This window comes from Simochromis diagramma, unplaced genomic scaffold, assembly GCF_900408965.1.
Source record: "Simochromis diagramma unplaced genomic scaffold, fSimDia1.1 OVJJ01000802.1, whole genome shotgun sequence".
Lineage (NCBI taxonomy): Eukaryota > Metazoa > Chordata > Actinopteri > Cichliformes > Cichlidae > Simochromis > Simochromis diagramma.
Window position 1 is genome coordinate 18,171,383 of NW_024387492.1, and position 15,267 is coordinate 18,186,649.

General features: G+C 37.6%; 1 protein-coding gene across 1 annotated transcript in view; it reads left to right on the plus strand.

Moving 5' to 3' along the window:
• LOC120725257 (exostosin-1) overlaps positions 1-15,267 on the plus strand; it is a 289,966-nt gene that overhangs the window by 249,280 nt on the left and 25,419 nt on the right. Inside the window, exons 7-9 of the mRNA XM_040018049.1 lie at positions 798-930; positions 6,276-6,394; positions 7,361-7,456. Of these exons, the coding sequence (XP_039873983.1) occupies positions 798-930; positions 6,276-6,394; positions 7,361-7,456 (348 nt within the window). The remainder of the gene's footprint in view (positions 1-797; positions 931-6,275; positions 6,395-7,360; positions 7,457-15,267) is intronic.

Consider the following 15,267-nt stretch of genomic DNA (forward strand, 5'->3'; position numbering starts at 1 on the left):
ATATCTCTACTTTTGAATGGTTTATAGTCCATTATTAGTCATGCAAAAACTTTAAAATATGCATGTAAAAGTCTATATATATATCTATATATATATAGACAGCTCATATGCCATTTATGAAGAAAATTTATGAAGAAACAACCCGAAATGAAATTCAAGGATTTTTATGTCACTATATAATTTGCAAAAATAAATAAATACAATTTTTAGTGGCAACCAACCAATTGGCTAGGATCAACAGCTCCATTACTCTTGCATTACATCCTGTTGGCTCACAGTCACAACATTCAACCAGCTCACCCAACCTCCGGTACCAAGACAGATGGATCATATTCACTAAACTCACTAATGGACTGCTCATGTTGGGATTGAGTTGCTCCACAGGATGAAGTGTCTTGGGTCTGCAAAGATGTTCCTCTCTCAAAGCACCTAACATAACCTAAAAAGCTCTCATTTTAAGTTTCAAATATTAGTACATGTCTGTTGTTAGGTGGCAGAGTTAAGGGGGCAATTTCAGGCAATTGATTTTTCAGTTTGACTGAAAAAAAAAAATACAAGAAAGAAAAAAAGAAAATTATTGGTTATTATAGTCTCATCTTTTCTTTCTGTTCTCTTCCTGATAAGTTATACTTTATGTTCACTCTTGCACCCTATTTTTACCCCTCTGTTTTTTTTATATCCATTGTTTTAAATATATTTTTTATGGTGTTCATTTACAATTCAGCTTGTTTCCCTGATCTTTTTCTTCTTTTTCTTCACACCTCCTCCTTTCTGCTTTACCTCTCTGCTTCATCCAGATCATCCAGGACCGCGTGGACTCCCTTATATCCAGAAACCGTTTGTTGTGGAATTCCCTACCTGGTGGTCTGTATGCACTCCCTCAGTACTCAACTGACGCTGCCCAGTTTCCTTTTTACTATGCTCTACTGGGTGAGTACATAAGCTTTCCGTAAGAGTCATTTCAGTGTAGCACAGATGGTATAGGTTGTTGTTTTATGACTTAGCTGCAGCACAGGTGAATAACTGGAATGCAGTGTACTTGCCAATAAGAGAAGGATCACTTAGATTTACCACGTTGGAGAAATAAGCAGGTCAGGATCACAGCGACTTTGATGAGGGCTGTGCACTGTTCCTGACCTGTGTGGTTTCCTCAAAACAAGAAGGGTTGTGGGGTGTTTCTGCTCAGTAGTGATGAGTACCTTTTGTCAGAGGAGGCACAAAACATGAACCACAGTGTGGTGCATGTGCTGGGGAAAAGTCAGGTTTGCTGCAGATCCAGCTCGCGATTTACAGGATTTAAACAAATACCCTTGAATGTCTCAAGGTGCCTAAAGGTCACTCAGTTTATTGCATGCCACTTCCTGTGACACAGAGCTAATAAACTCAAGTTTGATACATATATGATAATTACTGAATCCGGGCTGTGATGCATGGCTGCAGTTTTTCTGTTATTTGTTTTCATTAAGTGTTCTTCTTGGCACAATCATATTAACAGCTGGAGGACACATCATGCAAACAACGATTACGTGGCCACATTTTCTTCTTTGTTGGAATCCAAAACATTCCCTTTTCTTTCAGGGAAATATCAGAATTGTCACTGACAGCCAGGAAGGCTCAACAGATGCTGTCAGTATCATAAAGTCTGTCCTGTCTTGATCAGTGACAGAGAAGTTTCTGCGACAATTCCTGTGTTTTTCTGAAAGTTTTCACCTCTGAACACAATGACCAGATCACTGAGTAAAAAAATTGTAAAATGAGGATGTGTTTGCCAACTAATTTTAAATCCAGTCAACTTGGACTTCATTGGCTGCCTAAACTGTGCAAGAAACTGCTGTCTATAGAGCCTAAAACAGTGAATGTACAAGCAGCATGACTTATGACAGGTCAGATAAGTGGTTAACAACGGCAGCTGTAATAAAAATCTGCAATATTGTTTTTAAAATATATACGTAAATTTTGCAAGACTCCTGTTGGGGCATAGTCCAGAAACTTGAAGCTGCAGGGAAAGAAATAAGGCTTCTATATGTGCATGTTTATGTGGGTGTGCAGACCAGAGAGATTCTCAGTAGTCTGAGGCTGTAACTCAGATCGATGTTTGTCTTTCTCTGAGGAATTGTGGACACAAGGGTTAGAAGGAAGAGAGAAGAGAACCAAAGATGGAGCAGTTTTGTTTACACCTCTGCAGTAAATCACTATTTTTGCTGCCACCATCACCAGCGCTGCTGCTGGGGGAATAACTTTTCGTCAGCGCCGTGTATAAGACGGTCTCACTCTGATACCTTCCCATAAGTTTTCATGGCAAAGCTGTTGCAACTTGGGCCTGAGAGTTTAAAAAAGTTTGGCTTAATGTCAATACATAGCGGCCTCGGGACAAGTAAGGCATCGCGATCAGATGCCTCAAGTTACAGTTTTATTTTAGTGTGTGAAAAGGAGTCCAATCATCTGTGCTTTGCAGCTTCTTCAAATTATATAAACAAAAGAAGGTTGTGTTAATATTCTAGAAATTGATGTATCAGAGCAATACTGTTCCAATATATAGCATCTATTTTATAGCTCGTTTGACATTTGTAGTTTTTTTTAATGGTGTTGAGTTTCAGATCGACTTGCAGGTCATGTCAGTATAAAAGTGTGACTAAAGATGGGAGAAAATTTGATGTATGCTGATTTTCTGTCTTTTAAATTATACATATAGTTGAAATCAGCAAATGCTTTGTCAAAGTCAGTTAGTCCCAGTGTACTAGATGAGAACTGAGTTGCAAAGCTGCTCTCAAGACACCACTAAGGTACTGCTTGTGTAAAACTCCTGGCTCAAGGCTCTGATTTTTCCAAGTAACGCTAGACCATAGTGTATTTAGGACTATTTGCTTAAGAAAATTTTTGTTTAAGAACTTTAAAACATCTTTGACAGACCAATACAGTGAACACTGCTCGGGCTGTGTTTCAAGAAGTTTAAGATATGTGTGCTCACTTTTGGACTATGGCAAGGCGTCAGTATCAGATTTTGACCTTGCTATCAGTGTTGCGCAGATTGGTCGCACAGCTGCCATGCATGCCATTTTAAGAGCATTTAGTCCAATGATCAGTGCAATGCCTCTTTACTAGACTAAAAACTCTGTCAGATTCTTGTCACAGTCATAACAGTAGATTTCTCCTTCTGCGTTAAATCCATATTGTAGGCACAATGTAAACATAAACGCTTCTGATATTCTAAGCTGTTACCTTGCTAGAACTGCAGTAATGCTGATGCAGCCCGCAAGAACTAAGACTGGCCATTAAGTACCATTGTTTCCTCCTATGCATCTCTGGCCACTTCTTCTTCTGTTTCCATTTCTTTAATCAACTTGGCATCATTGACGAAATCCCAGTATAGACGTGCACTTTATTGCAATAGTTAAAAAGAAAATTTCACCAATTTTTTTTAAAAGTCTTGGTCTTAAAAAGACAACAAAAGCACATCAAGGATGCTAGTCTGCCTCTATGAATTATGCATATACTGTACCTACACCTACAATTTTAAATTTCATGTTTAATATTAAATCATGAAATAATATTATTATTATATTTGGTGTAAAATCTTGCATTGTGTGAGAGCTGAGTTTTGTACATGTTAATTTATTGTATTCTATTTTATTCTATTTCTATGTAGTATCCATCTGCAGCTTTTGAACCCAGAACAAATCCATCCATCTAGACAATTAACTGCATCTTGTCTTGTTTTATGAAATTGATTATTTGTTAAGAATTACAAAATCCCTCCAAAGTTAACTTCTCAACTTTTGAATATTTCAGACTTGAGTAAGGTCCTTTATGTCCCCTTATGATCTGATTTCAGAGAGCTTCCATTCTGTTCTATGACTGAATGTTTCAATGTTTACAGGGTTTTGATACTAAAAAAAACAGAAACATGCCGTTTAACAGAAATTAACATGGCTTAGCTATTTTCAAGAAACAGAAGGTTTAAGCCTATTTATGTGACCCCCCACAAGGGCAGAGCTCATGCTTCCATAAATACCACTAAGCCCACCTGAGATGGCTGGTCAGGGGGCCCAGTGTCAGAGAGATGGATAGAGCAACACTAAAGAGCACTCTGGCTGCACTTATCCATGAGGAAGTGTTTTCCCCTATTCCCAAATGCACCCAACACTTGCCATGCCATGTGCCTGCAGTCCTGGCCTTCTTTGGCTGCTCTGAGTGTTCAGTGTTTCTGTGTGTGTGTTTCCACATCTACCTGCCCATTTATCTATTATAGATTTTTGCAATCCTCATTTTAGCTGCTCACATGGGATATCTAACTTTTTGTAATTACTTTCTGGCAGTGTGTAAAAATAGAATAGAAGCAGTTTTGCTGCAATTTAGAGTTTTTGGTCTTCTTGAAGTGAAGGAAACGACAGCAAATAAATTCCATGTGATCACTTGGTAAACATGCTAAACATGTAAAAGAGAACAAAAATCTATGTTAACACCCAGTACATTTAATATGATGGAAAATTTTCACTCTGTCAAATAATGTTATTGGAACTTATTGAAATGACCTTAAATAAAAGCTAAATTATAGATGTCTCATGCATAAGTACTGATGGATGGATTCCATTATTTTGAATTGCAAAACAGAGGATGAGAATCTTTGTAAAATGTAACGACTTCAAAAAAGTTAAAATTAGAGCTGGAAAGGCTGGAATAGTAAGTGATACTAAAAAGAAAGAGCAGGAGGAACATTGTGATTCTAATTAGGTTTATTGGCAACAAGTCAGTAACATGATGGGGTATAAAAAGAGCATCTTAGAGTAGACAAAAATACATGTAGAGGACTCACTGACTGTTATCGCAAATGCTTAATTGCAGTTCTTGCTGCCAAGAGCAGCACAAGTTGTTATTATGTTTAGGGGCCAATTAGGTTTTCACCCGGGCGAGGTAGGTTTAAACAATCTTTTTCCTCTATAGATCAAATTGTTTAAAAACTATCATACGTAGGTCATCTTGCCTTAAATTTGCTTGATGATTCGAAATGTGAAAGTGTGAGAAATATACACACACAAAAAGAAATCAGGAAGGAAGCAAATGTATTTCTATAACACTGTTTATTGTGAAAATGTCAAAATGTGTGTTTATGACAAACCATTGCATTTTGTTATTCAGCCTTTTTGGAATTGAGGTTGTATTAGCTAGTGTTTCCTGGAACCTCTGCTTTTCACAGAACTTTAATGTTATATTTTTATTTTTCTTCATTATGAACCTCTTTGTTTCATATGTTCAATTATGAAACATTAATTTATAATAATTTATAATAATGTAATAATTATAAATGGCGAGCTGATTAGAATGCGTCCTCGCATACTAGAGTGTATTACAGAGTGCTGTTGTGAGATTATTAGGGTATTTAGACTAATTACACAGCTCACAGCTGCCAAATATTCACAGTTTACACAACTTATTTGCTAATCAGATTAAGAAGAAGAAAATCACCATCAGTATTTACACAGACTACAATTTGTTGCTGTTTGTGTGATATTTCTGATCATTTCTTGCCCCATGAAAGCCTTGTGGAATGATTTAATACTAGTCAGATTATGTTTGCAGTGATTATGAATGCAGCAAAGTTTACAGTGCAAAAACAGTGTATGTTTTCTATATTCTCAGCCATCTTAATAACATTAATGTGAATTAAATCCTGTAATATTTGACAATAATAGATCAATCTATTTTGAAACAGAAGATGTATTAAGAAGCTCGTGCTCTATTATATCAATACATTTTTCTGACACAGGTTTGCCACAGGGAGAATAAGGTTCTCAAAATTACAACTCTTCCCATCCCACTCTTTTCTGAATACCATTTGTCAAAGAAGCCTCAATTCATTCTGCTTTGCTGCTTCTCTTTTTGTTCTGTTTGGTTCATTTGTTTGTTTTGGTAAAATGCAAGAGAGTATCTAACAAGTGTTGTAGAAACGGAAATACCCATTATAGAAACAAATCAGCATCATTTGCAATTGGGTAAAAGAGACTCAAAGCAAACTGTTCACTCTTGGATTAGACATGTTTACTCATGGTCAGCCATCTGAACCGGGGGGTATATATGCTGTCATAAAGATGGATGACGGGTGCAGCGTGGAGCACTCTGTGTCCAGTTAACCGTGATGGAGCTTTATGGAGAGCTACATCTGCACAAATCTGTGTTTTGGTTTTTTTTGTGTTGTTGTTGTTGTTGTTGTTGTTTTAAGAGCCTAAATGCAGTTTACACATGACAGCTGTTTGTGAAGTATGGGTATGTTTGTGCAGGTAAGAGCCCATCGCAGCAGTTCACCACTGTGATCCATATGGTAACTCCTCTGCAGTCCCAGATATCCCCTGTGGTGAAGCTCATCATCGCTGTAGCCAAGTCCAAGTTCTGTGCACAGGTGGGATATGTGTCTGAACTTTGCTGTGATTTCTGCTGCGGTTCAGGAAAAAGATGAAAGAATGGTTTCACATAAATGCAGTGAAATGCAAACAGTGTCAGGAGGTGTCAATTCTCAGTGATCTAAAATGTTTCACTTGACAGTTGATGTTTATGTTATCAATGTGTTTCTTCTATAACCTTGTCTCTCCATATCTCCTCCCTCCTTATTTCCCTTTTCTTTTGTCTCATTCCTACGTTTCCATTCCTTCGTTATGTTTTCCGCATATAACAGTAAGAAAATCAAAAATATTTTTTTTTTAAAAAAGGTCTAAAAAATGAGAAAGTAGATAAGTGATTATTGTAGGTTTTATATTCCAGTTTCTGCTCCTTTTTCAAATAACATACCAAATATAATGTTTGTTTTTTGATAATTTGCTTTAAATCTTCACACAAGTCTTCTTGACCACCGTAATTTATCTAGAAAGCTTTTAAACAAGCTTTATTATTCTAGACATGTTTTAAAAAGTATTAGAAAAAGGCACTAGAGTAATACCTGAGGACTAAAGGTCTGTTGCATAAGCAGTCTCTTATATAATGTGTTTTTTTTTTTATGAAATATGTTGAATTAAGCTTTACTATAAATATTCATGTACATGTAAATATACTGAAAGTGCAATAGCTTTTGAAACAAACTCGGTGATGACTAACACAGTTCACACACTCACAGGCTAATGGAAAAAGAACATTTTTTTGTATTCTGGCACTAAAGATTATATATGTACTCACTCTGATAATAAGGTATTCTTTAGCAAGGGTTCTCTGTAAAGCAGAAGCCCCTGGCTGGTCTTTGCTTCTTGAAAAATAGGACGGACATTTCATTATGAGGAATATCAGCTCATTCAAAACCTTCTGTGGAGAAGCCTATTCACAACAATGTTTGGGCTTGTATAATATTAATGGACACCATGTTCTTTTCCCCACACAGATTGTGGTTTTATGGAACTGCGACAAGCCTTTACCTCCTAGAAACAAGTGGCCCTCCACCAGTGTGCCTCTCACTGTCATTGAAGGACAGACCAAGGTAATGGCTGTTGACTTTTTTACATCCATTATGTATTAAAATAGATTTAAATTTAAAAACTTTAAAAACTGGCCTGCTTAGGGGCACGCCAGATATGAAAGTGACTGAAACACTCGGCTGATGTTCTGGGAGCTGTTTTAGAGGAAGATGGAAAACAATAACACTCAAAAAAACATAAATAACAATAACATGAATGAGAATATCATAAAGCTATAGGATTAGATGCTGTAAACTTACACTGTGTTATATATTTTGCACATTTTATACCAGTTTTATGAAGTTTAAGGAAAATATATTCACCTGGTGGTTGCTGAGTGATGGCTGGAGATTGCTGGCGGTCACTAGGTGAAATTCATTGCAAAGAAGTTAATGGCGCCGAACTTGAAACCTCCTTGCAATGACTGTGGTCATAAGCAGATTACATGGAAGATGCTGACACTGTCTGCAAGCACTCGCTACCTCCTCACCCAGCGATAGTGAGAGGTAAAAAAAAAGCAATCCCAGACCGTTACTCTTCAAAGTAACGCAGACAAAGCAGTTACAAGATGGTTTTTAATTCAGCACCCACTTTTTTTTTACCCAGCCACAGCCAGTATCATCCAACAGCCACCAGCCAGTCGAGGAACACATTTTCATATTGACTGGAGATTGCTGGAGGGTGTTCAATAGGTTCTAGGCCTGTGAGGCATAACTGTCAGTAATCTTTTATGATTAATAAACAGGGGTGCACATAAGTGGTCCGCAGGTGCGCATGCGCTGTCAAAATAAAAGACGCGCACCAGATAAGAAGTTGCAACGTGCGTTTGCGTACATATAAAAGACACTGTTTTTGTCCGCTAGAGTGGGATTTTCATGGCATATTCTGCACCAGATCTCAGTGCGTTCATCATTTGTTTGAAGCCAGCTCACCTCCTGCAACCACTTTTCTGAGAATATGCGCTTCTTTTGCAGTTCGGACTCCTTCTGACATTTCTTTGGAGGTGGAGGAACACCAAAATAATTGCTTAAAGGAGCTTCTTTGACATCTTTAAGATGATGAAGATTCTTGGAAAAGATATCATTCACTTTTAAATGAATGAAAAACTTTATCACCACAAATCATAAGATAATTCTACCCCTGTATGGTTAACGATGGAATGTTCTGCTGGAATCATTGGAGAACTTTAGAAGCATTACCTAAACATTGCTGTAGACCAAATACACTCTCATTGCAACAATAGTCTCTGATTTTAAAAATGAGTCTTTAATATGTGTTTAGTGTTTTGCAGCGAGGAATTTTGCTCCATTTAGACTCTCGGTCCATGATTAATGATTCAGTAAATGCAGCAAAATACCTCTGGGGATGCCAGATGTTCTCAGTCTTATATATTGTTATTATATTAACAGCAAAATAAATACAAGAGTGGGTCAGGATTATGGCTCAGTGAAGCTGAAATACACCAACCATCTACCCTACAGCGAGTATGAAATGACTACATATCACCATTATTAGTGACCATAAGACTGCTGCTGCTAACACTAAAGCAAGCAGTCTTTCTCACACTACATATACTACTACTAATAATAATGCATTGAAGACTTTTGAATTGGTTTAGTCAGATGGGTTTTAAAGACCCTGATTTACATCACAGATGTTTTCAGTTACTGTTGCTGACCCTCTACAGGAATGTGTGGATGTCTCTTTGGTCCTGATTATGTCCTGCTAGTTTCTTCACATCTGGTAGTGTTAAAAACTCACACATTTTCTTGTTGAACAACAGGAAAGCGATAAGATATATTGCTTGGTATAAAATTATTGCATTTCTTCCTGTTCTGGAAGAAAAACAACCTCAGACACACTGTTCGTTTTTATCGATTTTGCTTTGGCACTCACAGCACTTGTTTAAAATTAAGAAAAGGTTATAGTTTTGATTGGAAATAAATAAGCATGTGGTTGCATTGTGTTTTAAAGCACACCACATGTTTTCAGAGTGGGTTTGTTTTGTTTGTTTGTTTTATTTTGTTTGTGCTTCTTCAGTTCTGGAACAACTGAGGGATATTCACACATAATAAACCCCAGCGGACCACCCAAGAGCTGAAGAATGTGAAGACGTCTCATGGATCTTCAAAACCTAGAAAAACTCGAGTCGCTTTCTTTTCAAGCTTTCAAGCTTTTTGTTCTGAACTGTAATCAGAGACTGGGACTCTTAATCTAAAAATATCAAACCCAAAATGATGTAATTGTAGATTGTAGTTTTTAGGCTGGGTTGACATAGTGTTAAATCAAATCCTGCCACATTTATTGGGTCCATATTAATTACAAGTCCCTTGTTTAAAGCCTCATAGCCCTGTAAAACATGTAAAAAATGGGTATTGCCACTGTGACATTGTAATGTTGGTTTGTGAATCTGCATTTTGAAGCCTCAACATTGGCATATGGGTGAAAACCCAGAAACAACTACCTGCTAATTAGTACTAAATAACAGACTGACAAAATATTTTCAAACACAAAAACTGAAACACAAACTTGTTAAACAGACTGTAGCAAACAGCAACCCATATCATTTTTCAGGCAATGCCATTAAAATGCTCCAAAAAGTGCCAACAGCACAAACACAGTGTCTGCTCAGGTCCAGTTCACTGACTCCTTTCAGCAGACGGCTACAGCTGCCTGTGTTGGAAAATCTGTCAGAGCAACTATGCCCCCAACTCCAGCAACCAGATGGGTGAGTTATTGAAATAAATCCACTCCTCATAGAGGTGTTATGCAGTGGGAAACTATTTATAAAGGCCAAAAAGTTGGGGGTTTTTTTGTTGTTGTTTTTTAAATCAGGCTGTAAATATGCTGAACATGTAAATCTGTTGGGTTTGACTCACTTTTGGAGCTTTAAGGGAACAATAGAAGAACTTCAGACATGCACTTCTGTGATGGCTTCATTCTCAGTGACGATTACAGATGGGTTATTCCACAAACTTATTTGGTATTTAAGCCTGACACCACTGGCCGTTTCTGGGTCCAAACTCCGCTTCAGGTCCCAAAGTCAAACTCTGTGGCATCACTGAGAGTTTCAAACTATCTAAAGTCTTTCATCTTTAATAAAATGATCAGCATTGCTGCTTTACCAGGTGTAACAATTAACTTTAACATCCAGGCAACCACGAAAACAGAATTTATTAAATTTAATGGAGTTAGAAGTTAGCAGGGAGTTAGCTCACTAGTTTATCATAATATACCATGTTCTGACTGAGAGATTTCTGAAAATTTTAAATGTACAGCTCTGCTATCACTTCCAACATAAACGAAGACAGAAAACTAAACAGCAGTGACTTTTGTAGGGTTACTGCAGTTTGGCTAGCTGGTATATAATGATTTGCTACGTGATCACTAGCGACACAGCTATGTTCGCATAACATAAACACAATGAAGCTGGAGGATGAACGCTAACCTTTTTCCACTTGATAAAAGTTAACGTGAGGGTTCCCAACGGTTAGGGACAAATGTAATTTCATGGCAGGATGCTGTAAACGGACAAAACGTCAGTCAGGAGAACAACTGAGATAATCCATCCACAATATGAGGTTAGTCATTAATATACTGCTGCCTGGGCTGGGCTGTAGTTACACGTAAGGTTTTAAAAACTGAGCTTCAAAATGAACAGTGGTAATAAAAACCGAAAGAGGCAGACAGTGATCACTGACTGTTTTTAGGGGCTTGTTCAGATGTAACAGAACAAGATACAAAGCATTAAAACGTTAAAAACACAAGACCTTTAATAAACACAGAGCAGTTTGGACCTGGAAGCAGGGTTCATACGTCATCAGTTAAAGACTGGGTAGGTGATGTCAGTCTAAGTCTGTCTTTTATATGTAGCCTGCTTTAATCACTTGATTAGAAGGATAAAATATGTAAAGAAAGAGTGAAAAAGGTCTCCCTTCTCTCATTAACACCACTGTAATGTCCTTGGAATGAAAAAAAAGAGAAACATGAATGAACCTCATTATATCTGTTTTCCACACCAAGTTCCAGGTTTAATTAAAAGCAGATATTGAGTATATTTTCATTTAATCCTACCTGAAGTCCTATAATCATGCAGCAGAGGGAGGGAATGATGTATAATGCTCTTTTCCTTTGTCAACTAAATTCTAATCCAGTGCTATTTCAAGTTTAAATAGACTCTTAATGATAAATTTGAAGCAGTGTGAGCTTTGATTGTTAGATATTAGAGCAAAGCCAAGAGTGTGACTTTGTTTTGTTTGTTCTCATTTGCAATATTACTGGGTTGTACTCTGCCTCTATCTACATATACATGCTGTAAAATCTCATAGTTGTTACGGTATATTTAATAAACAGAAGAAAAATGTCACATTTTCTAAATACTTTAACCAACTGAGCTCCTTAAAATGCACTCAGTCAGATACTCACTTACTAAATGAAGCCTCCATACATGCCAGCATGTTTCTCTCTCTATGTCAATCTCTTAGTCGTCTAATTGCTTCTGTTTGTTTTCATGTAAACGTCTCCCTCTTGAAATGAAAGAACAATGTCTCCACTGGTGACAGTAAAACGCATCTCAGCGACCATGTGTATGTGTGGTCCTATAATTAGACATGTGGTATATTGTCACGCAGCCCAGACAGATGCTCTTCACAGTATTTCCTTCCAAGTGCACGCTGTGTTTGCTCCCTCTGTAGCAACAATACACACACACACACACATAGAGAGAGAAAGTTTGTCATTTGCCTCAGCAGAGCACAGCAGCAGAGTAATTTGCTGTTGGTTATGAGTGTATCTACTCTGTAATGCTGAGTGGATGCACTCCATCTACAAGCTTTTACTTCCCCTCTCTCCTTCAGTCTCTCTCTCTCTATCCTCAACCTCTGTCCTGTGCTTGCCTTCAGTGTTATTTTTTCTCAAGTACGTTCAGAGTCACCTTTCAGTAAGTATTCAAACGACTCTTTAATTTACTTGATTGTTTCTGAGAAGTTCTCATACTTAAATGAGCTCATTTTAATTAAATTTAAGTAGACCCTCATAGATTTGGGACTGGTCAACAACCAATTGGGAAACTATGGTTACTATGGAAAAAATATGTATTTCTTGACCAGTTGGCAAGTGGTTGCTGGAAGTTACTGGCTGTAGTTGGGTAAGATTAGTTGCAAAGAAAGTGCTGCACCAAAAACCTCCTTATGATTGCCACAGTGGCCCATTGTTTACATGGAAGAGTCCGATTTATTTACACTCACTCACTAACTGACAAGCGGTAGCAAGACTTGAAAAAGTGAAACACTAAAAGGAGAACACCTGCTTTCAAAGTAACAGTTGTGCCTTACAAGGACAATATTTCAGGCTATTTTGACTTTGAAAGTCAAGGGTCTCCATTTCTGGTATGACCACAGCATTGACCAACACTGACCACACCAGTGCACAAAGCCAGGTCCAAGGAGACAGAAGAATGAATTCTAGTGTTGAACAACTTGACTGGCCTGCACAGTGGAGACTGCGAGCCGGGCCTTCTCGTCCAACATCACTGTCTGCAGAGTCACCTCACAGATATGCTTCTGGAAGTGTGTTCAAAAATTCACATGAACACAACCTTCCTTGTTCGGGTCAAATCTGACCGATTTACAATTTAAAATATGGTGTTTTACATCTGATTGCCTCAAGGCCTTATGACATCCTCCACACTATGCACTTGAATATATAAAAGTGATGAGCACCTCTTTCACTGAATTTTGAGTGTTTTAATAAATTTTGTTTGACCAGAAACTCTGTGGTGCTTCCAGTCAAAGGTGACTGCCATAGGAAATGAATGGGAATCCACGTCCACCCCGTTTGGCCCACTGAATGAGCAAATAAATGAAAGACCCACTGAACGACCCACTTAACTGAATTTGGTGATGAAAAATGTTTGTTATGTTAATTTAAGAGCTGTTAAAACTAAAAACGTGTTACCGGTAACACTAAAGTGAGGGGGTGGGGTGAACAAAACCACATTGTGAAAAGCAAAGAATAATTGAAACTCTTATATCTGCAAATGGTGGAGCAACATCATATTAAACCATATGGACTAAGAATGGGATGTTACTTAAGTTCATAAGAATGTGAAGGCAGACGATTAAATACTTTTGGCAGTACAGTGTGCATCCAAATTTGCTTCCATGATAGTCAATTGTTTGAATTCAAACAAATGACTTAAGCAGTTTGTAGGAGATGTTATTGCTATATGTTAACATGGCGTCCAAAGGTCAGAGACCACTATTGACAGTCATGCTTTCATTTTGGGTTTGATTATAATTCAGTTGATTTTCACTGCATGAATTCCACAATTATGTGCTGTACGGAGGCCATGTTGACTTGTGACAACATGTGACATTAGAAATTCTCTGCTCTCTGAGTGTCCAAGTGTCGCTCATAAATGCTCAATGGGATAAAGGTCAGATGACTTAGGAAAAATAGTTCTTTAAGTAGTTTCTGCAAATTATTTTCTTTGTTTTGTTTATTCACCAACTAGTTAAGCACTGCAATATGCTTAAAGAGAAAATTACTGATTGATCAGAAACAAGTGGCTCCTCGTCATTAGACCTCCTTGATAAGCATTTATGACAGACAAATCAATATGATCAAAGAAGTGGTCAATATACTCCCCTCTGCTGCTGGTTATATGTTGACTACAGCTTTATCAACGTACTCTTAATATCACCTCTCCTGCCTTCAAGCAATGAATTTTATGTTTATAAGTTCATCTTGAAAATCGGTCCTCATTTCTTAGTTGTGCATTTAAATTACAGCGAAGGAGCATAAAATAGAAGTGTTTTAAGTAACAGAAGTCATGGCAAACATAAAGAGAGGGAAATGAGTGGAACGAGAGCAACAAAGATAAAGTTCAGACCACTGAACTGCCCGAGATCTAAGTGGGATCTAATCTCTGTCTAGAGGCAGAAAAGCATTGACACTAGCCACAGGGAAGCATGGTTGTGTGATGGAAGGGTGGTAAATTTTAGCCAGTAAGAGGTTTTGAGGGCTAGTGCCAATACCGATGTCTACTGCTGAAGGGTACTGTTTTATAAGTGTTTTAAGCAAGTTTAAGTTGAGCTTAAGTTGGAAAATTTTCAGCCCAAAGAAACTTTTATAAAGTCTTTATATAGATGCATAGAGGGCACTATACACAAAACTATGGTAAAATACATTGAATGCTAAGATGTAAAAAGTAGATTTACTGTGTTAATTTTTCTAAATCATGTTTTAGGCCCCAGTCATTCTATGGCAATCACCAGTTACTAGTGAAAAATTGTAGCTGGCTAATTGTTGCTGTAGCTTTTTAGTGGGACAAGCTGAAATTGGCTACAAAGAGACATATGATGCTGCACCACAAATGTCGTTGAGATTGCGCAGGTGGCTAGCAGGCTGTATTGGTCACCAGTACTTTGTTTGGAAGACACCAGCTTGGCTTCAAACTCTCACAAACTACTATCCAAGCTGTAGTAAAACTGTGAAAAGTGTAAAAGTGAAAGTAGAAGCTTTCCTTGTTGGAATGTGGTGGTTGCAGCAATAAGGCACAACCTTTACTTTGGAAGGCGAACATTCTCCATTTCTGCTTTGTGTCACACTTATTTAAGTTGTAACAATCACATAGGTGATGGTGGAGCCCTTTACAAATTATTTCACCCAGCAAGCAACCTCCAGCAACCAGTTACCAGCCCATTTTTCTAGTGACCAACATAGACAGGCGGTCATAACTAGTTTCCAGGCTTGTCTGACTGTGTTAGGGTACCTGGGTCATTGACCCAGTGTTTTCAGTTTTGTACTTTTATTTGTGTTCTCATCTTGGTTT